Source organism: Peromyscus eremicus, unplaced genomic scaffold, assembly GCF_949786415.1.
Source record: "Peromyscus eremicus unplaced genomic scaffold, PerEre_H2_v1 PerEre#2#chr22_unloc_1, whole genome shotgun sequence".
In the NCBI taxonomy this organism is placed as follows: Eukaryota; Metazoa; Chordata; class Mammalia; order Rodentia; family Cricetidae; genus Peromyscus; species Peromyscus eremicus.
In genome coordinates, this window is record NW_026734286.1 from 10,514,364 (window position 1) to 10,536,674 (window position 22,311).

The 22,311-nt window shown below is 54.7% G+C and overlaps 2 protein-coding genes across 2 annotated transcripts; one reads left to right on the top strand and one right to left on the bottom strand.

The window, feature by feature from the left end:
* The first annotated feature begins 986 nt into the window (after positions 1–986).
* Lingo3 (leucine rich repeat and Ig domain containing 3) lies at positions 987–2,996 on the top strand. The gene has a single exon (XM_059252101.1). It carries the CDS (start codon positions 987–989, stop codon positions 2,757–2,759), a length of 1,773 nt encoding a protein of 590 aa, XP_059108084.1. The 3' UTR covers positions 2,760–2,996.
* Positions 2,997–8,487: 5,491 nt separating this feature from the next.
* Positions 8,488–11,612, bottom strand: Oaz1 (ornithine decarboxylase antizyme 1). The gene is given in 6 exon segments (XM_059252128.1): positions 8,488–8,909; positions 8,982–9,067; positions 9,138–9,310; positions 9,390–9,476; positions 9,478–9,535; positions 10,924–11,612. Coding segments are annotated over 6 exon segments (684 nt in total). The 5' UTR covers positions 11,070–11,612; the 3' UTR covers positions 8,488–8,775.
* Between the last annotated feature and the right edge of the window lie 10,699 nt (positions 11,613–22,311).

The window sequence follows — 22,311 nt, forward strand, 5'->3', positions numbered from 1 at the left end:
GGCTCTCCTCCGCACCTGCGCCTTCCAGTCTCTGTACTCACAAGCCGGGCGTACTCAGTCTGAACACTGAGAAGACAGGCAGGCTGACACAGACGGAGAGGTCTTGCCTGGGGGGCTTCAGCTGCTAACATGCTATAAATAGCCTGCCTGGCAGATGGAAAACCATGTTGCAAAAGAGGCCAGGCAGCCCAGTCCAGCTGTCCCTCCCCCACCCCGGACCCCTAGGTCTGGGCTGCAATCAGGCTGTCTGGGGGAACCTGGTCCAGCCTAGCCAGGCAGGCGCTGCAGGAAGTCTCAGCATCCTGCCCACTCTGGCCCTCCGTCCACACCTGGAGTCAGGGCCATCCTAGAGTACCTGACTCCTAGAGCATCCCACAGCCATGGGGTCACCATAAGTCACCAACTGGGTGTCCTTGGAGGGAGATGTCCTCTGTCACAGTTCCAGGGTGTCCACTAGGCCTGGCATACTCAGTCCCTCCAAGGCGCTGGGCAGGGTCCTTCCTGTCTTTCTTAGGTTCTCAGGCTCAGGTATCACTCAGCTGTGCCTCCATCTTCAAAGTTAGCCTCGGCTACACAGTGAGCTTGAGGCCAGCCTGCGCTACAAGAGAGCTTGTTTTTAACCTCGTCCACCTGTTCTGGGTGCTGCACGGGGGTCCTGCTGAGTGGGCTTTAGGAGCTGGTCTTTCGCTGAGCACAGCGTCCTCAGTGGCCCTGCAGGCGGCATGGCCGAGTCACGCTCCAGTGTGGATGGCCCATGCTACGTTTCTGCCGTCTGTCCGTGGGCCATGGGCTTCTGTCATGTATACTGTCACCGTGGGTATCCGTGGGGAGATTTCCTGAGTGTGCAGTCGTGGGTCAGCGTCTCTGGGTGTGTCTGGCTGGGATTAGAATTGCCCAAGTGCCATGGATAATGATGTCACGCTCCCCTTCCCCATTCCAGGTGTCCTGGACGATGCTGGCGCGGCCCTAGGCCCAGACCCTACACCATGACCTGCTGGCTGCCTATGCTGGGCCTGCACCTGCTGCTGCTGCCCACGGCTCCTCCCCTGGCCGCGGGCTGCCCCGCGCGCTGCGAGTGCTCTGCGTCCACCCGGACCGTGGCCTGCGGACGCCGCCGGCTGACCGCCATCCCCGAAGGCATCCCGGCCGAGACGCGCCTCCTGGAGCTCAACCGCAACCGCATCCGCTGCCTGAACCCCGGGGACCTGGCCTCGCTGCCCACCCTAGAGGAGCTGGACCTCAACCACAACGTGATCGCCCACGTGGAGCCCGGGGCCTTCGCCAACCTGCCCCGCCTGCGCATCCTGCGTCTCCGTGGCAACCAGCTGAAGCTCATCCCGCCCGGCGTGTTCACGCACCTGGACAGCCTCACGCTGCTGGACCTGAGCGAGAACAAGCTGGTCATCCTGCTGGATTTCAGCTTCCAGGACCTGCGCAGCCTGCAGCGGCTGGAGGTGGGCGACAATGACCTGGTGTTCATCTCCCGCAGGGCCTTCGCGGGGCTGCTGGGGCTGGCCGAGCTCACCCTGGAGCGCTGCAACCTCACCTCTCTGTCCCCGGAGTCGCTGGGCCACCTGCGGGGCCTGGGCGCCCTGCGCCTGCGCCACCTGGCCATCGCCGCCCTGGAGGACCAGAACTTCCAGAAGCTTCCGGGCCTGTCGCACCTGGAGATCGACAACTGGCCGCTGCTGGAGGAGGTGGCCCCGGGCAGCCTGCGCGGGCTGAACCTCACGTCGCTGTCCATCACGCACACCAACATCACGGCCGTGCCGGCCGCCGCGCTGCGACAGCAGGCCCACCTCACGTGCCTCAACCTGTCCCACAACCCCATCAGCACCGTGCCGCGGGGCTCCTTCCGGGACCTGGTGCGACTGCGCGAGCTGCACCTGGCGGGCGCCCTGCTGGCTGTCATTGAGCCGCAGGCCTTCGTGGGGCTGCGGCAGATCCGCCTGCTCAACCTCTCGGACAACCTGCTGTCCACGCTGGAGGAGAACACGTTCCACTCGGTGAACACGCTCGAGACGCTGCGCGTGGACGGCAACCCGCTGGCCTGCGACTGCCGCCTGCTGTGGATCGTGCAGAGGCGGAAGACCCTGAACTTCGACGGCAGGCTCCCGGCCTGCGCCACCCCCGCCGAGGTGCGCGGCGACGCGCTGCACATCCTCCCGGACTCGGTGCTCTTTGAGTACTTCGTGTGTCGCAAGCCCAAGATCCGGGAGAGGCGGCTGCAGCACGTGACGGCCACCGAGGGCGACGACGTGCGCTTTCTGTGCCGGGCCGAGGGCGAGCCGGTGCCCACGGTGGTCTGGGTGACGCCCCAGCACCACACGGTGACGGCTGCCAGCCGGGGCCGGGCACGCGTGCTGCCCGGGGGCACGCTGGCCGTGGCGGACACGCGGCCCCAGGACAGCGGCACCTACACGTGCGTGGCCAGCAACGCCGGAGGAAACGACACATATTTCGCCACCTTGACCGTCCAGCCGGCTGCCAACCGGACCCAGGGCGATGGGCACAACGAGACGCAGGTGGGCGTCCGGTTCCCGCTGGACCTGACCACCATCCTGGTGTCCACCGCCATGGGGTGCATCACCTTCCTGGGCGTGGTCCTCTTCTGCTTCCTGCTGCTCTTCGTGTGGAGCCGCGGCCGGGGGCAGCACAAGAATCACTTCTCCGTGGAATATTCCTTCCGCAAGGTGGACGGGCCGACGGCCGCGGCCGGCCAGGGCGGCGCACGCAAGTTCAACATGAAGATGATCTGAGCCGACCCCACGGTGGGCTGGTGGGGGAACCTCTCAGCCTCCATCTAGTCCCAGATAATCTCCACCTATGCATATTTTCTCCAGGGGCAAGCATGGAGGCAGAACTTCCTCGTTTTTGTAGACATCCACGGGACTGTTTTGAGCAGATCACACCTTTTGCAGTTCCTGAAGTGTTTTCTAACGGTTTCAACCTGTCCTTTCCGCCCTCTGCTGTGGCTGCTGTGCTGGGACCCCAATGGCTGGGGACACTCAAGGCCCAAGGTTACCTAGGCAGGTGCAGGCTGTGGCGGCAAAGCCTCAGCAGTCAGGTCCCCCGATGCCTACGGTGGGAGGCCCCTGGGGACACCGGACAGGCACAGTGCTTACAGTAGGTGCCTTAGTTTGGCACAGCCGGGCACACACAAGGCCCAGGGCTGCAGGGACCCTCGGAGGACAGGGTGTGCCCTGGCCCAGCTCCTGTTCACCACTACTTGGCCAACAGGCAACCCAGGGCTCCCCCAGGCCCTGCTGAGTGGCTCAGAGTCACTGAAGGAGCCCTGTCCCCCACCAGGAACTTCCACCTGCCAGGAGAAGCCATGTCCCCATGTCCTCTACAGGTGCCTCCGCCCTGCCTAGCTGTCCTGGACATCTGCTTGCAGGAATGCCTCTAGACAGCCATATCCACTTTGCCGCTCGCTCGGCAGATGTGGTCGCCTGTGGCCGGTGAGCAGCAGGGGTCTCCCGGTGTCCACCTCTGGCCCTGCGGTTAGAGCAGTGTTGAGGGAGGGGACCTGGGGAAAGACAGACTGCGGCTCTCCTCCTGCCCAGCTGTGGCAGCTGTGGTCATCTGGGCACCTCGGTGTCTTCCGTTACAGATCTGAGCGGGCAGCCTTTGCCCTGTGTGCTGAGGCCAGGCCTCGCAGAGCCCTCCCGATTGTGTCCAGAGAGAAAGGCAAGCCCATGCAATCGAAGCCTCAGACCAAGCGTGGCTGGTCTGAACTTGGCTGGGAACATGGGGGGACCCTTTGGCCTTGCCGTTCCCAACCCTTGCACCACACACAAGCTGGTCCACAGGACACCAGTGACTGGGCGGAATGGCATTTCTAGACTCCACCCCTGAGCCGGACAGGACTGACCCCTTTAGTCCTGGAGTAGCCTCTTAGCCCGTTGCCATGGCAACCCTGAGGGCCCTCAAAACAACCACCAACGAAATCCAAGTGCCTTTAGAGTCATTAAAAGACAAGGAGGGGTGCACTCGGCAGGGTTAGGGGTCACAAAATGTCAGTGCGTTACACTGGGGTTCCCCATTCCCAACCTCTATCCTCACCCCGCTGTGTTTGACTGAAACCCAATAAAACAAAATGATTTAATACAAAAGGTTTTTATTATTATTCCCATGTGGGCGTGGGAGGCAGTGTGGCCGGGTCCCTCCCTCAGGGTTGGGAAGCTAGGTGGCGCTGGCTGCAAGGGTGACCCAGGAGAGAAGCTGGAGTTGGCAGAGACCACTGTGGTCAACCCAGCACTGGGGAGGTGGATCTGGAGTTCAAGGTCAGCCTTAGGTACATAACAAACTGGAGGCTGAACCGTCAGAGACCTCAGGGCTGAGGCTGGGGCTCTTCACCTACCTCACCTCAGACAAATGGTGTCAGCAGCAGCTATGTGTTGTGGGATAGTGCTCTTGTACACCGTAAAGATTAGTTACTCCTATTGGTTTAATAAAATGCTGACTGGCCAGTAGCCAGGCAGGAAGTGTAGGCCGGGTGACCAGACTAGGAGAATTCTGGGAAGAGGAAGGGCAGACACAGTCACCAGACAGACAGAGGAAGCAGGACGAGAATGTCTTACTGAGAAAAGGTACCAAACCACATGGCTAAACACATAGAAATATGGGTTAATTTAAGTGTAAGAGTTAGTTAGTAATAAGCCTGAGCTACCGGCCGAGCATTTACAAGGAATACTAAGCCTCTGAGTCAATTATTTGGGAAGCAGCTGCTGGATATTCGGGAACTGGTGGGTAGGACAGAAACTTCGGACGACAGCTGTGGGACATGTCTGTCATCTCAGCAGAAGCTTCAGGAGCTCCCGGGCAGGTGGGCTACAAGAAATGGTTTCAAAATAAAAATGAATATAAGTTGGAAAAGACTGGAAAAGTGTAGGTGGCCGTGGTAGAATGTGGGAGACAGGATGTGGGAGATACCCTTACCGTGGACAGAGGGACAGCGATTCTCCTGTGGCCACGCAGCAGGGCAGAACAGGGCTGGGAGAGTTCTCTGGCAGACAGCCCACAAGCTCTGTAGTTGGACAGAGGCACCAAGGACTTCCTAGGTGGCCCCACCAAGGAGACTATGAGCCTCAGAAAGGGGAAGGTCGCAGGATGCACTGCCTCCTCTGCAGTTCCCCTAACGAGAAGTCTCCACAGCTCTTGGCTCTGAGACACTAGGCTGTCTTTTTATAATTTATTCTTTTGGGGGTTTTTGTTTTTGAGACAGGGTTTCTCTGTGTAGTCTTGGCTGTCCTGGAACTCACTCTGTAGACCAGGCTGGCCTCGAACTCTGAGATCCACCTGCCTCTGCCTCCCGAGTGCTGGGATTAAAGGTGTGCTCCACCATCACCGGGCTTTATTCTTTAAACAGAAACTCATGTAGCCATATAGCTGAGGATGACCTTGAACTTGGGATTCTTCTACCTCCCCCTCCTTCGTGCTGGGTGACAATCTTTGCACCTCCCTTACCCTGCCCCAGGGCTTACTCACTTCAGGGTCTCAACTCCTGGCTTCTGTCTCCACAACATCCCATCCTTGAGGGTGCCAGAGGTGAGGGGTGGCCCTGGGAAGGCCCCTGCCCCATCCTGGGCCTGGCCTAACAGCTGTCCATGTATTCCTTCCCACTTGGGTCTGACACTTTCCCTTGTCAAGGGGACCTGGCTTTGGGGCTGAGTTCTTTGGGACTAGGCCCTGTGTGTACAGTGGCTCATCTGTTTCCTCCCGATGTCCTCTGGGCTGGACACTATCCCTGTCCCAGACCTGGAGTGGGTAATTCCTAGTGTCCTGAAAGATGATTGCACTATTTCCTAGGGGAGAAATAAGTCCAGGGAAGGCAAGCAGCCCACGATGACCACAGAGCACCATTAAGGTGGGGTCACAGAGCTAGAGTCCAGGGGTCACCTCCATCTCAGGGGGTCCCTGGAGCAAAGGACTTCATCCGTCTCCTCAAAAGGCACCCTAGGGCTGGAGAGATGGCTCAGAGGTTAAGAGCACTGACTGATCTTCCAGAGGTCCTGAGTTCAATTCCCAGCAACCACATGGTGGCTCACAACCATCTGTAATGAGATCTGGTGCCCTCTTCTGGCCTGCAGTCATACATGCAGACAGAACACTGTGTACATAACAAATAAATAAAATCTAAAAAAAAAAAAAAAAAAAAAAAAGGCACCCTAGCTGTGCACATGCTCTGCCTGCATGTGCCCCCAAATCTCCATAACAGCAAGAGTAACTCCAGCCACCCACTGTGGGGGCGGCTACCCGGGCCCAGGAAGAAGCCACAACCCAGAGGCCCCATATAGGGCATTTATGGTCCAAACAAGAAGAAAACATGGGGCAGGGGTGGAATCTGTGGATAGTATATGGATTGAGTAGAAAATGTCTTAATAAAGAAAAATGAAAAAAAAAAAAAGAAAAGAAAACATGTTCCCAAACTGTTATTCCAGCTACTTAGGAGACTGAGGCAAGATTACTTCAAGGCCAACTTGTATGTTATGAGATAGGCCTGGCTTGAGGGTGGCTGAGGGTGTGGTCAGTGGCAAGCAGTTGCCTAGCATGTGAAACCGAGTCCATCCTCAGCAGGAGGGAGCTCGGGCTGGAGAGCAGCTCAGCAGCGGCTAAGAGCATGCATGGCTTTGCAGGATCTGAGTCTGGCCCAGCACCCGTGTTGGCTGGCCTGTGACTCCAGCTCCAGGGGATCCAATGCCCGGGGTCCCCTCAGGCAACCCCACATAACATGGCACACATACACTTGCATACAAAACTCAAAGCATTCAAAGTTGCCAGGCATGGTGGCATCCACCTTTAACCTAGAGGATCTTTGTGGCCAGCCAGTTACACAGAGAGATGCTGTCTCCAGAGGGAGAAGGGAGAGGGAGGGGAAGTGCCAGGGTCTCTGCCTTGCTGGGAGACCCGCTGTCTGGCTAACATCTCTTGGCTCCGCATGCCGTTAACCCTGCACACATGAACTGTTTACCTCAGCAAAGCTACCAGGCACATCTGTGAGTACATCTTTTTAGGGGAGTGACTGTCTCCCCTCCCAAGTGTTTCCGGATAGAAAGGGGGTCCTCAGGCTCCTGTGGCACTTCTGCTGGAGACTATGCTTAGCCCTTCTTCTAGTCTGGCTGTGTAGACCAGACCAGCTTGTAACACAAATCTCCCCGTCCCAGCCCTCTGGGGATGACAGGTGTGCCCTTGTTACAGTTTCCTAGGGAGGCCATGGTCAGGGAGAGCTGGCCACAGGCAAACGGGGAGCCTCGAGCCCTAACCTGTCCCAAAAGGCCTGGGCTATCAGGTCCTCATCAGGTAACAACTCACCCCAACATCAGAATCTGACTGGAGGCTCCCAGCCAAGTTCCTGAGACCTTGAAAGCTCAGAAACTGCTCTTGGTGGTCCAGTGGGACATGTGACCCCCAAGATCCCTGAGGGGGGTCCCTGTCATCAGCTGAGTCTACCAGGGTCCCCAGGCAAACCATACATTGCTACTAGGTCAAAAGACAAGACAATCTGGGGTAGTGGCACAAGCCAGTCACCCCAGCCCTCATGAGCAGGAAGAGCATGAATTCTAGGACACCCTGGCTACATAGGGAGCTCGAGGCTGGCCTGGGCTATGAAATACCCTACCTGAAAAACAGAACAAAGGAGCTATGCTGCTGGCCAGAGGATCAGGTCTCCATGAGGGTAGGCAGCCATTTACGTGACTGGACAGCATGTGTAACCCCACAGCACCCCCATGTGCCCAGGAGAGGAAGAGACTCCAAAATGGTTGATGCCCGGAACTTGGGACTGCCTGGCCACTGCTGAGGCCTAACCTTTCTCCCAGCTAGATACACACAGACCCTCAACACAGACCCCACCTGAGGCCAAGTTCTCCTGGTCTACCCATTGCCCTGCCCCCCAAGGCTGAGCTCCACGGAGAGCAGGCCTATACAGAGTAAGCACACAGCAGCCTAAAATGACACTAGTCTCAACTCGGGCCCCTTCTTGGACAGACACACACTCACCTCAGTCCTGTCCACTAGTCTCCCAGACACCATGGCATCAGGTGGTGAAGGGGCTTACACAGCAGAGGTCAGGGGTCCTTTAGCCCACCACAAACAAATGCTGTCTGTAACTGAAGTCCTATGTCCTACCTACAACCCAGCTCCAACCTGAGACCACTCCAGTGACAAGAGTACCCATGTCTACACCCCAGACAGCCGAGCACACAGCTCCTGCCCAACCTGTCTCCCACACCCCACCGTGGCCAGCAGGTGACACTTCAACCCTGTGGAAGTACATCACAGCCACCTTTAGCCAGTCACCTGGGAAGCTGTCAGACTCCACAGCTTCACAACGGTCCAGGACACCCCAGCCCTACCAGCCATGTATGCAGTGGTTCAGCAGCGCCTGGAGGCCAGGGCTGCAAAATCCCAGAACCCTCCCTGGTTCTGAGCCACAGCCGACAGGAGCCCAACCCAGCCCCAGAGGCAGGACACAGACACAAGACGGGTGAGCAAGATCACTTTATTGGGTTTGAGCCAGGGAGGTGACACTATCTATCTCTGCCAGGCTTCAAAGGAGGCTGCTCTAGCACAGGTCACCTGACCACCTTAAACAGCAATAAAAAAAGTAAAATAGAAACCTTTATTTAGAATTAAAGCCAACACTTGAGTATGACAAACACAGCATTCAGCTCAAAGAAGCACCCCGCTAATGGAGTGAGCGTTTATTCTGCACAATCACGACATGTGGACAAACCCAGGAGAGGGCACAGGGACACTGGGCAGGGCTGGCACCTAGTCCTCCTCGCCCGGGTCCTCTCTCTCCAGCGTGTAGACCATGAAGCAAGCATCGGGTCTCTTGGGGACGAGGGGATGCCCGGGTCTCACAATCTCAAAGCCAAGAAAGCTGAAGGTTCGGAGTAGGGCGGCTGTGGGGGACACAGGGTCAGAGCCTGGGGTGCCAGAGCTTCCCTCCCTGGGGAGCCCGCAGCAACACCCACCTCTGTCCTCACGGTTCTTGGGGAAGCAGATGAAAACATGGTCGGCCCGGAGCTGCTCCTCCGCGAACTCCAGGAGAGCTGCGAAACTGAGGAGAGCATGTGGCCATTAGCCACCAGACCCCAGACCCCCTACAGCCCCACAGGAAAGTGGCCCACCTGTCCTTGCTGCCCTCAGGCAGAGGCCCAGCCGGGAGCTCGATGTAGAGGCCACCACCGTTCCACACTGCCCTCCAGGTGACCTGCTTGGCCTCCGTGAGCGTGGACTGGATGCTCAGGACCCTGGTCTTGTCGTTAGACGTTGGCTCCTCTGTCACATTCAGCCGCTCGTCCTGGGGGAGCAGGGCTGTCAGGATGGCCAGCTTACCGTGCAGTGGCCGGCACCGGGACGCATGCCCCACAGGTACTTACGGAGTAGAGGACGCTAGCTGAAAGACTGTGATCCCGCTGACCGTTCCCTCGCCCACCTGGGATCTTCAGGGGTGGGTGAGGGACATCAGGAGCACCACCGAGGCCCCGGACCCAGGTTACTACAGCAATGGAGGGCGACCCTAGAACTGCAGGAGACAGTGCCCAAGGGCAGTAAGTCACTGGGCTCCCCAGACTCCCCACTCCACAGCCACTGAGGACGGTGGTCCTAGCTCACTGCCCTCACCTCTGCGGCTCTGCCCCTTCTGGAGTAAAGCAGGGCCCCATCAGGGCCTCAGGCGGTGTCACCTCAGCACTGTGGTCCACAGCAGGGAGCTGGGCTATCCTGCCCCCCATGCTGCCAAGGCAACCTCCCATACCAGGCCACCTCCTCCTCTCTACAGCTCAGGCCCAGCCCCTCTTAAAGTCCCGCCCTCCTCCTCAGCCTCCACTTCACCCAACACCTCACTTAAGCTTTGGAGTCACAGAGAACCAAGTCCCCTCCCCTTCCCACTCTCACCCAATAGGACCCAGCACAGCCCATATCAGAGTCCTCAGTCACCCCAAAGCCCTCCCACCATTACCTCCGCCCTTTTCAAACTAGTCCCCATCCTGTATCCTTCAGGTGAGACCCTCCTCCATCTCACCCAAGCCACTGCAGACTTCAAAGCCCAAGTGGACCCAGTCCACACCCGCCCAGAGCCGGGCTCTTCCACCCGCTCCCTCTCCTGGGACCCAGACATTCACACCCTGCCACCCCAACCACCCACTCCACGCCCCCCAAAACCTCATCACTTTCAAAGTCCTCCCACAACATACCCAAGTCCCCCCACAGGAGAGAGATGCTCTCTATACATCAAAAACAAAACAAATACCCCCCAAGTCCACCCACAGTACCCGAGTCATCAACAGGCAAACACCAGATGCAAACTAAACCATAAATCTGGTCCCAACCTCTCCCCTAACTGCCACCCCTAAACCCACACAAGGTCCTCCCTGAAAACCCCAGACCAGATCCCAGACTCTCCCACCACGAAATGAGTCCTCAACCTGGACCCGACAGCACCCGAGATCCGAGACTTCTGCAGAGTCCTTCCAGTTGGAAGGGAGCCCCTGCTCTGCAGGACACACGGCCTGGCAAGCCGCGCCCTCCCCCAATCTAACCCCAGACCCTCCACCACCTGACGTCGGATCGGGTCTCCAGTCCCCTTCCCGGGTCCTCCCCAAATCGTGGGCTCCGCTCGCAAGCCCCTGAATCCGAACCCCAAGCCCGACCCCCAGTCCTCAGCCCGCGACTCCCTAATTCCGCTCGAATCGCAAACCCGAGCCCGGGCCCGGGCCCCGCGCCGCAGGCCCCGCCCCGCCCCGCCCCCGGCGCGATCGTGGCCGCCACAAAGGGGCGGATCTGGCGCTGACGAGACTTATCTGGCGCCCCGAGGCCCACCCCGCCCCGGGCCTGCGCGGACGGCGCTGCCCTCCCGGGCCTGCGCGGACGGCGCTCCCGGAGGCTTCGCGGCGGCGGGGGCAGGGCGCTCACCTCTCGCTGCTGCAGCCGCCGCGGCTGTGCTGACTGAGAAGCGGCATGGTGCGGCTGGCGTGGAGCGTGGCGCTGCGTTTGTCCCCTTCCTTCTCTCTGGCGAAGCAGTGGCTGTTGAGGATCCGCTGCAGGGAGGATTTCACCATCCGGCCGCTGGGGTCCGAAACCAGCAAAACCTCCGCTGCACTCCCCGCGCCGCCGCCGCTGCTCGCCGTTCGCAAAATGGCGCCGGCGCCGACGCCCGCATTTATACGCGTCGTCCCCGCAGGCCACGCCCCTACACGCAGGCGTGAGCGCGACCGCGTGCGGCGGTGGAGAAACGGGGTGGGGCCGCGGCGGACGCCCGGAAAAAACCAACCGCGTCCCGCCCCCTCCGGCCTCTGATTGGCGGGAATGGAAAAACAGACGGAAGGCTCCCGTTGGTGGTTGGTTGGCGCTCGGAGAATCCCGCCCTCGCGTGTTGGCGTCACTCTGCGGGAGGCAAGACAGGAAGAAGCGGACGCGTCCCGCCCCTACGAGACTCTGACTGGTCAATGTACAAAAATGGACGGCACTGGCTCCACCGAGGATTGGTTGGAGCGCCGATGAGCCCGCCCTCGAGCTTTTGTGGCGTGGGAGGGGGCGGGGCCTCGGCGAAGTCGCCGTACACGACGCAGAGCCCCGCCCAGCCCAGCCCCCACGGCCAGGCCTGGGGTCCTCAGCCCCGCGCCAGGACCCGGAGCTGCGGGCCGCGATTGTGGCGTCTGTCACCTCCTCCGCCGCACGCCATTATGGCCCCTCCATGCACGGGACCCCGCCCCAGACCGCCTGACTGCATGAGGCTGCGCCAGGCGGCTTGCCGAGCGCCCATCCCCCTACCCGAAAATTATTCTGATGACCTTGTACTAATGAATAATGACGCTAAAAGAAAATTAAGTTAAATATTAAAAAAGATGATTCCAGTCTACAGAAATGTTTCAAGTCAAATTTAAGCAAAACTTGAAGCAAAATTTTAAAAACATTTAAGCGGAATATTTTGTCGTAAACCCAGTTTGAAGGTTTTCCCCCGTTTCATTTCTTATTTTCATGTCCTTTCTCTCTCTTTCTTCCCCACTCCCTCCATCCCCCCAGGGTTTCTTTCTTTCTCCCTCCCCCCCCCACCCCCCACACGCAGGGTTTCTCTGTGTAGCCCAGGCTGTCCTGGAACTCGCTCTGTAGCCCAGGCTGGCCTCGAACTCACAGAGATCCACCTGCCTCTGCCTCCCGAGTGCTGGGATTAAAGGCGTGAGCCACCACCGCCTTCCAAACTCACAGTGTGATCCAAACAAAAATCAGAATTCAGGAAAAGTCCGTTCAGTGGTGCAGACCACACCTCTAAGCTGAGGCAGCAGGATTGCTGTGAGTTCCAAATCAGCATGGACTGCAGAAAAGTCCATGTCTTTAAATAAATAGATAAAATTCAGAAACTTAGCTGAGCAGTAGTGACCATGCCTTTAACCTGTCCTCCCGAGGCAGAGGCAGGCGGATCTCCGTGAGTTCGAGGCCAGCCTGGTCTACAGAGCGAGTAGCCAGAGCTCCATAGAGAAACCCTGTCTCAAAAAACAACAAAAATCCAGTCATCTTTAGAGAAGAAACAGTGGCTAAGAGTCCTCACGGCTCTTGTAAGAAGACAAGTTTGGTTTCCAGCATCCATGTAGTGATCCAGCATCATCGTGGTCTTGCCTCCAAGAGCACCTGAGCGCGCACCCACATTAAAAATAAATAAATAAATAATAATTGAAGAGGCGGCTCACCAGATCCTGTCAGCAGGACTCCGGCTTCTGTCCTCTTCAGACACTCACAGGCAGGTACTCACACTGAACCACACAAATATACACATATTAAAAAATAGTGAAAATGAGTGAGTGGAGAGAGAACTCCAGAGGTTAGAGCACTGGCTGCTCTTCCAGAGGACCTGTATTCAGTTCCCAGCACCCACATGGCAGCTCACAACTGTCTCTAACGCCAGTTCTGGGAGATCTCACACCCCCTCGGACCTCTGTGGGCACCTGTACCCACACGGTGCACAGCCATGCATGCAGACAAAACACATATAAAAGCATCTTTTTTTCCAAGACAGTGTTTCTGTGAGTAGCCCCAGCTGTCCTGGAGTTCATTCAGTATCCCGGGCTGGCCTAATACAGTCTTTTGAGACTAAACTTGGTCAAATATAGCCTATTCGAACAGCAAATTGACTTAAGCAACCGTATTTCACTTCCAGGTTGAAATCAGAACTAGAAATTGACTTAAGCAACCATATTTCACTTCCGGGTTGAAATCAGAACTAGTTTTGGGTTTGGAACACATTTGCACGTGGGAAGGAGAAGCAGAGTTCTCAGCTGTTCAACGGGGACAGACTCTGATGGAGACTGAACCTCGTGTGCACCAAGCAATACTCTCCATCCCCCCCCAAGCTAATTCACGAGCAGTTCGCATCTTCGGAGGTGAGCTTTTCAGACTGACCAAACCAAACCACTACCTCCCCGAGCCTGGAGAGATGGCTCAGCAGTATTTACTGCTCTTGCAGAGGATCCAGGATCAGTCACCAGCACCCACAGCAGTGACCTTCTGAGAGTGCCCGCACCCACACGGTGAACATAACCTCAAACATGAGAAATCGGAACTGCTACTTTTAGACCACACTTCCTTGCACGGGTCTGTGATCGTTTTGTGCTAGGGTTGAATACAGACAGGGTCGCACATACAGAGGTGTACCACTGAGAGAACCTCCGGTCTGATGGTGACCGAGGCTTCTTTGAACTGTTGGGAGGTACAGCTTAGGGGTGGAGCCCCGCCTAGAATCCCCGGTGAGGGGCTGGGGGCGTGATCAGGGTGCACGCCTTTAATCCCAGCACTCGGGAGGCAGAGGCAGGGGGATCTCTGTGAGTTCGAGGCCAGCCTGGGCTATAGAGTGAGTTCCAAGACAGGCACCAAAACTACACAGAGAAACCCTGTCTCGAAAAACCAAAAAAAGAAAAAAGAAAAGAAAAAAAAAAAATTAGCAAAGTGGGTAGAAGCCAGGCTTGCACTCCAGAGGCCCCTGATTCCATCCACAGTAATGACTAAGATCAGGTGGTGGAGGTGCATGAGCGTGTAAAACGATTCACACACTCCAAGCTGTGAATCTTGGATTCTGGAGCATCAAGATTTCAGTCGGAGGCTGGAGAGACGCTCAGTGGTTAGAGTGCGGCTGGCTGCTGTTTTGTTTGTTTTTGAGACAGGGTTTCTCTGTGCAGCCCTGGCTGCCCTGGATCTCGCTCTGTAGACCAGGCTGGCCTGGAGCTGTGCTGAGTGCTGTCGCAGAGGACCCACATGGCTTTTCACAAACATCCATAAATACAACTCCGGGGGATCTGACGCCCTCTCCTGACCTCAGCAGCACCAGTCAGACTCATGACTGGCCCCAGCCAGCTAGAAGAAGATCTAGGTGTGCTAGACAGGCACACGCTCCCCTTTCGGGGGCTGGTGAGGTGGCTGGGTGGATGAAGGTGCTTTCCGGCAAGGGTGGCAACCTGAATTTGATCCCAGGGACCCACACGGCGGACGGACAGAACTGACGCTGATTGTCCTCTGACCTCCGCACATGTGCACACACAAAACACACAGTGAAGACATAAAATGTAATAAAATAAGAAACTCAAACGAGGATCCCGGATGTTAGGGTTAGGTTTCCGTGTTGGTTTTGGGGGTGGGAGCCTCTGCTAAACTTGGCAACAGAAAAGAGGAACCATTTACTGGAAATTGGGTTGGTTTCTCCTGCAGGATTTGTTTTTCGTAATCAGTGTCTCAGCTTGTAAGCGTTCTGCAAAATGGGGAGAGTAGTGGTGCCTTGAATTTTTCTTCAGCACCAGGGAGCTTATGTATTAGGTGCTCAAGATGGACACTGCTGTGGGTTTTACTCCTATGTGTCACTGGGGAGAGAACCTAGGGTCTTGGGGACTTGGGGAAGGAGCTTCACACCCCAGCCCCTCACTGGGGATTCTAGGCGGGGCTCCACCCTGACCACGCCCCCAGCCCCTCACTGGGGGATTCTGAGCGGGGCTCCACCCTGACCACGCCCCCAGCCCCTCACTGGGGGATTCTGGGCGGGGCTCCACCCTGACCACGCCCCCAGACTCTCACTGGAGGATTCTAGGCGGGGCTCCACCCTGACCACGCCCCCAGCCCCTCACTGGGGATTCTAGGCGGGGCTCCACCCTGACCACGCCCCCAGCCCCTCACTGGGGATTCTAGGCGGGGCTCCACCCTGACCACGCCCCCAGCCCCTCACTGGGGGATTCTAGGCGGGGCTCCACCCTGACCACGCCCCCAGCCCCTCACTGGGGATTCTAGGCGGGGCTCCACCCTGACCACGCCCCCAGCCCCTCACTGGGGGATTCTAGGCGGGGCTCCACCCTGATCACGCCCCCAGCCCCTCACTGGGGGATTCTAGGCGGGGCTCCACCCTGACCATGCCCGCAACCCCTCACTGGGGATTCTAGGCGGGGCTCCACCCTGACCACGCCCCCAGCCCCTCACTGGGGATTCTAGGCGGGGCTCCACCCTGACCACGCCCCCAGCCCCTCACTGGGGGATTCTAGGCGGGGCTCCACCTGACCACGCCCCAGCCCCTCACTGGCGATTATGGGCGGGGCTCCACCCTGACCACGCCCCCAGCCCTTCACTGGGGATTCTGGGCGGGGCTCCACCCTGACCACGCCCCCAGCCACACACCGTTGTGAAGTCAGAGGCAAGGTTGAGTATGAGCAGGTTCAGTTCTTACACCTGGTGGGTCCTGGGGTTTGAACTCAGGTGAGCAAGCTTAGTGGGCAACATCTGTACCCACCGAGTCGTCTTTCCTGCCCATAGTTTCTGTTTTGAAACAGGGTCTAGCTCTGGCGCCCAGGCTGGCTTGAAACTAAGGATCTTCTGCCTCAGCCGCCCACATGACCACCATGCCTAGCTGCAGAGGAACCGTTCTGGACCTGGTATTCAGCATGCAGACCTGCTAAGCTGGGTCACTGTGTCAGTGTGTCCACAGATAGGACTTGGGACACAGAGGACAAGGGCCAGAAGAGGCTTGCTGCCAAGCCTGATGACCTGGGACCCACGGTAGAAGGAGCAAACGGACTTCCAAGGTTGTCCTTTGACCCTACGAGGGCACCATCCCCCCGCCCCCAGAAGGTCCATCAACAAGCACACAGGAAACAAACTGAAACGCCGTTTACAATTTTTAAAAGATCAAGCAAGCATGATAGCACACAACTATCATCCCGGTACTTGGGGAGCTGAGACAGGAGGATTAGTGTAAGTCAGAGTCCAGCCTGGGCTACAGTGTGAGACTGAAAAAAAAACAAGAAAAAAGGTGGGTCTTGATGTCGCCTTTAATCCCAGCACTCAGGAGGCAGAGGCAGGCGGATCTCTGTGAGTTCGAGGCCAGCCTGGTCTACAGAGTGAGTTCCAGGACAGCCAGGGCTACACAGAGAAACCCTGACTCAAAAACCAAAAACATCACCAAATCACTCAATAACAATTTAAAAAGGGGAAGAAGGCTGGACAGACGGTCCAGCTGTTAATGGCTAGGCTAACAATCAAAAGGTTGGGAGTGTTTGACTCGCAGATCTCAGAGCCCCAGCGGATCTGACTCAGCAAGGCCCTGCAGGCTGAAGGAACTCTCTTGTGGCCGCAGTCCCCACCCCGGCTGCGGCTGAGTGATAAAGGCAAGGCCAGCCACTACCGCTGCTCGGGGATCAGGCTGGGACATCACACACAGGCCAGGGCGTGGGTCTGGAGGACCAAAAGTGAGCTGGCAGATCTTACAGTGGGAGGTGTTTTCTAGTAAATACTACTTCCTTTATAAAAAAGTATCTAGGGGCTGGAGAGATGGCTCAGTGGTTAAGAGCACTGACTGCTTTCCCAGAGGACCCAGGTTCAATTCCCAGCACCCACATGGCAGCTCACAACTGTCTGTAACTCTAATTCCAGGGGATCTGACACCTTCACATAGACATACATGCAGGCAAAAATACTAACACACATAAACAAAAAACCAAAAAAAGTATCTATACTTACAATATTTTATTTAAAAAATACCTATAGCCAGGAGGTGGTGGCACACGCCTTTAATTCTAGCACTTGGGAGGCAGAGGGAGGCAGATCTCTGTGAGTTCCAGGACAGCCAGGACTACACAGAGACCCTGTCTTGAAAAAAAAAAAAAAAAAGAAAGGAAAAGAAGAAAACAACTGTTAGGGATGGAGAGATGGTTCAGTGGTTAGAGCACTGGCTGCTTCTGCAGGGGACCTTCATTCAATTCCCAGCTCCCATACAGTAACTCCAGCTCCACAGGATCCAACATCCTCACACAGACATGCATGCAGGTAAAATAACATGCACATAAAATAAAATAAATAAAAGCAGGGGCTGCAGACGGTCAGTAGTTAAGGCCCTGCCTAATCTTCCATAGGACCAGGGTCTGTTCCCAGCACCCACACAGTGGCTCATAAACATGGGTAACTCCAGTTCCAGGAGACCCAACATACTCTTCTGGCCTCTGCAGGTACTGCACACAGGTGGTGTGCACAAAACACACACACACACACACACAACACACACACATGCACACACACAAAACAAACACATAACACACACACACACAAAACAAACACACACAGGAATAAAAATTTTAAAAATAATATCAAAGAAAAAGAACATATTAAGTGTTGGCAGGAGCATGGGCAACAGAATCTGTCACAAGCTAGAGGCGTGTTAAATAATGTGGGTGCTGTGTAATATTTGAGAATTATCTTCAAAACACATGTGCACCAGCAATGCCATTACTGTGGACAAATGTTTCGGGATATTTGTTCACATGGACACTCTGAGATTGTTAATAACGTTTGCCTTGTGCTGTGGGATATCTTTCTGCATGCTGTGAATATGTGTTGCTATGATTGGTTAATAAAGAAGCTGCTCTGGCCTATGGTGAGTCAGATTGTAGCCAGGCAGGAAATCCAAGAGAGAGACAGGAAGAAGAAAGGCAGAGGCAGGGGAGATGCCAGCCTGTTGCCCAAGGGGCAGTGTGGCAGCATTGGTAACACCATGGCCACATGGCAATAATAGATGAATAGAAATGGGTTGATTTAAGATGAAAGAGCTAGCCAGCAAGAGTTCTTAGCCGTAGGTCATCCACTGTGTAATTACTATGAAGCCTCTGTGTGTTTACTTGGAAGCAAGAAGCTGCGGGAAGAGTGGGAGAGATTTGTCCAGACCATGGGCTGGGCGGGACACAGGAAATCTTTTGACTACCCTTGGCGCCCAAACATGGTAGCAAGATTTTCCACCAAAAAATTGAGAAAGATTAAAAAAAAAAAAATTCTAAAATGGAGCGGAAAAACAGCTTCCTAGTTCTGTCTCTCAGGCAAGCTGTGAGCTAGAGCATGAAGGATTCCCGCCTCACCTCGGTACACAGAGCTGTCTCCAAGCTGTGCCGCATGCTGCACGGTGGATTTAGCCTTTACCCATACAGACAAAAAGGGTTCATGAGCCAGCTGCACACTACCTGATGGCGGCATGGACCCCAGAGTTGTAAGGGTAAGCATGACTCTCCTGGATACCTCAAACATTTTGGGAAGCTGAAGTGGGCGGAGTCAGCAGCCACGGATGCCACTTCAATCTTAGCCACGCTGCAGTTTGCAATGACCAGAAAAGGATTATAGGTACACAAAAGACAGATTCAGCTGGGCGGTGTTGGCGCACGCCCTTAATCCCAGCACTTAGGAGGCAGAGCCAGATGGATCTCTGTGAGTTCGAGGCAAGCCTGGGCTACTAAGTGAGTTCCAGGACAGCCAGGGCTACACAGAGAAACCCTGTCATGAAAAAAAAAAAGTCCCCCCCAAAAAAAATTTTAAAAAATGGAAAAAGCCAGGCGGTGGTGGCGCACGCCTTTAATCCCAGCACTCGGGAGGCAGAGGCAGGCGGATCTCTGTGAGTTCAAGGCCAGCCTGGTCTACAGAGTGAGATCCAGGAAAGGCGCAAAGCTACACAGAGAAACCCTGTCTCGAAAAACCAAAAAAAAAAAAAAAAAAAAAAAGTCTGCCAGAGACTCTAGGCCTATAGGCTGAAGACGGATGCCCCAATATTGCAGAGGAACTTTGGGTGACTGTCTAGGCAGGCAGCTGTCTCTGTCATTCTAGATTTTTGGAAATTGCTTACAATGCTCTTCCTGTTTACTTAGGTAATATTATATTCTTCTGGGGTCTTTGATGTAGTTGAGGATTAAATAATTATGATTATAATTTTCCTAGGTTATGATAAAAGATAAATTAGATATGAAGCTTTAGACTCACAAATATAGGACAGATGATAGAATATTTTCTTAATTTTGCCAAATACAAATAGACTAGATATTGTAAATATAGTTCTTGCTTGATAACTGTTCTATTATGTGTAATTTTACTATGTTAAAGTCAAAACCTTCCTTCTTGATGAGACTGAAAAGGGGAAGTGCTGTGGGATGTCTTTCTGCATGCTGTGAATATGTGTTGCTATGATTGGTTAATAAAGAAGCTGCTCTGGCCTATGGGTGAGTCAGATTGTAGCCAGGCAGGAAATCCAAGAGAGAGACAGGAAGAAGAAAGGCAGAGGCAGGGGAGATGCCAGCCTGTCGCCCAAGGGGCAGTGTGGCAGCATTGGTAACACCATGGCCACATGGCAATAATAGATGAATAGAAATGGGTTGATTTAAGATGAAAGAGCTAGCCAGCAAGAATTCTTAGCCGTAGGTCATCCAGTGTGTAATTACTATTAAGCCTCTGAATAATTATTTTATTTATTTATTTATTTATTTATTTATTTATTTATTTATTTATTTATTTTTGGTTTTTTGAGACAGGGTTTCTCTGTGTAGCTTTGTGCCTTTCCTGGAACTCGCTTTGGAGACCAGGCTGGCCTCGAACTCACAGAGATCCGCCTGCCTCTGCCTCCCGAGTGCTGGGATTAAAGGCGTGCGCCACCACCGCCCGGCCCTGAATGATTATTTTATAAGTGGCTGCGGTACCATGGGTGACAGAGATTTGTCTGTACTATGTGGGGGCCTGGGCAGGAGCAGAGACACTTCCAGCTACAACCTTGATTGAGGGGACAGAGTTAGAGACTAGCCATCCAGAATTAGTCATAGAGGTTTTGGAGGACTCAGGATACACAGAGAAACACACAGGAAGCAGCAGGGAGGGTCTTAGAAAGATTCCTGGGGCCATTTGAATCAGGGAAGGAGACAGATAGAGGAGGTCACTGGCCGCTTCTTGGCAGTTTCTCTGCTCAGTCAGGTTCTTACCCCGATGTTTGATGGCTGAGTTTTTATTGATAGAAGAAACATTTAGATAAAGTCATCATGTGGCTTTCAATGTAGGTAGAAGATCACAAGGCAGCTGCTCGCCACCAGCTTTGCAGGCCCTGGCATCACCACGCCCGGCTGACTCTGTCATTCAGGTGCCCCTCCACCACCCCTACCCCATGCCATCACCCCCCACCTCCTGGGCTTCTCCTGCCTGTCCTCCTGCATTGGCTTTCTAGGCTCCTTCCTCCCTCTCCCTGTGGGTTGCGGGCCTTCGCTGCACTCCCCTCCCTGGACTACGTCCGCTTGGCCGCTTCCACACCCGTGAGTACCTGCTCAGGATTCTGCTGCAGCTGATTTGGCCACACGTCCTCAGCCCCAGTTACATGCGATCAGATGCGGGTGCCCTCAGCCTGGCCTATGCAGTGCAGCAGCAGCCAGGGGCGACCCCAGCTCCTGCCGTGCTAGCCTGACTGCCTGGGCGCCCCCCCCCCCCCCCAGCCTAGCAAGCTCTGCTGCTGCTGCCGCTGCCGGCCACACCCCCCATCCCACTACACAGCTCAGCCATCCCTAGTTACTGATGTGGAGAAAATGAAAAGTCAGCAGATCTGGTGAGACACCTGAGGATTCTTAAGAAGGGAATTAGGTTTTATATATATGTATCTTACACAAGTTGAATGGGGAATATTGGGCTGGAGCGATGGCTCAGAGGTTAGGAACACGGGCTGCTCTTCCAGAGGTCCTGAGTTCAATTCCCAGCACCCACATGGTGACTTACAACCATCTGTAATGAGATCTGGCTCCCTCTTCTGGCCTGCAGGTATATGTTTAGACATAACACTGTATACATAATAAATACATAAATTTTTTAAAAAAAAAGGGAATGGGAAATATTATGATGTAGGGAGGACTCTGTATGGCTTCCCAATGGACAGTTTGGACATAGAAAAATTAAATGAAAGGCTAACCAATTTAGCTGGGATTGACATAATGTTGATTATAATTATTATCAGTTTGGTAATTCATACTTTATCCTTTAAAAAAAGTGGTTTGATATCTGTGCCAAATATGAAAAATTGACTGATAAGATCCAAGCCTTAGAAAGACCTGCTAACGAAACTAAGGAATCTAGGGCAGAACCTACTAGACCATTGTGTTGTAGAATATTATTATTATTTTCTGCAAGCTTCACGAGTCTATTATAGAGATTCAGCGGTATATAATAAAGTTATACCTAGAAAGGTCAAGGAATTTTTCTAGAGGGAAGCCATTTATCAGGGAATATTGGGTGTTATTCAGCTTCTAATATTCAGCTGTTTCTTGCTATGAATTACTTTTTTGTTTGTTTGTTTTTTTGTTTTTCGAGACAGGGTTTCTCTCTGTAGTTTTGGTGCCTGTCCTGGATCTGTAGACCAGGCTGGCCTTGACTCACAGAGATCTGCCTGGCTCTGCCTCCTGAGCACTGGGATCAAAGGCGTGTGCCACCACTGCCCGGCTCTTGCTATGAATTTCTTGTGCTCATAATTCCCCAAGAACAGTGTGTGTGAACCACTCCTTGGGCATATACACTCAAAGTACTTGGATAAGGTCACATAGACAAGTCCTTATGCCTCTGAGCTCCCTGCTCCCTTTTTAGCATTTGAATTGGGTATCTGCCTTTTGCAAATATCTCCTTTAGCTACATCCAAAGATAGGGATAACAGAGTATCTGGCCAGACCACCCTCTAGGCACCCGAAGCCCCTAAACTAGGGTAAAACATCCTTTCGGAGACAGCCTGGCTCCTAGGTGCATAGCTTTGCTTCTTGTGCAAACCAAGCTCAGATTTCCCCTCCTCTTACAGCCCTAGAGCAACTTCTAGAGCAAAGAGTTTTTTGCATGACCAGGTGCAGTAAGGACTGGAGCAGAATTCCTGGTCTGGTCAGAGTCATGTGGCTGGAGAGAAAAGAACAAGACATTGTTTCTGTAGATGGTAGGGCAGACTACTTGGGCCGAGGAGTCAGGAGCAAGGAAAAGTTTTGCAGACTGTAGGTGGATTTGAATCAGGTCAGGAGAGGAGAA

What these genes read in the sequence shown, in the direction of transcription:
- Lingo3 (XM_059252101.1), top strand. Translation starts at nt 987, where the DNA reads ATGACCTGCTGGCTGCCTATGCTGGGCCTGCACCTGCTGCTGCTGCCC.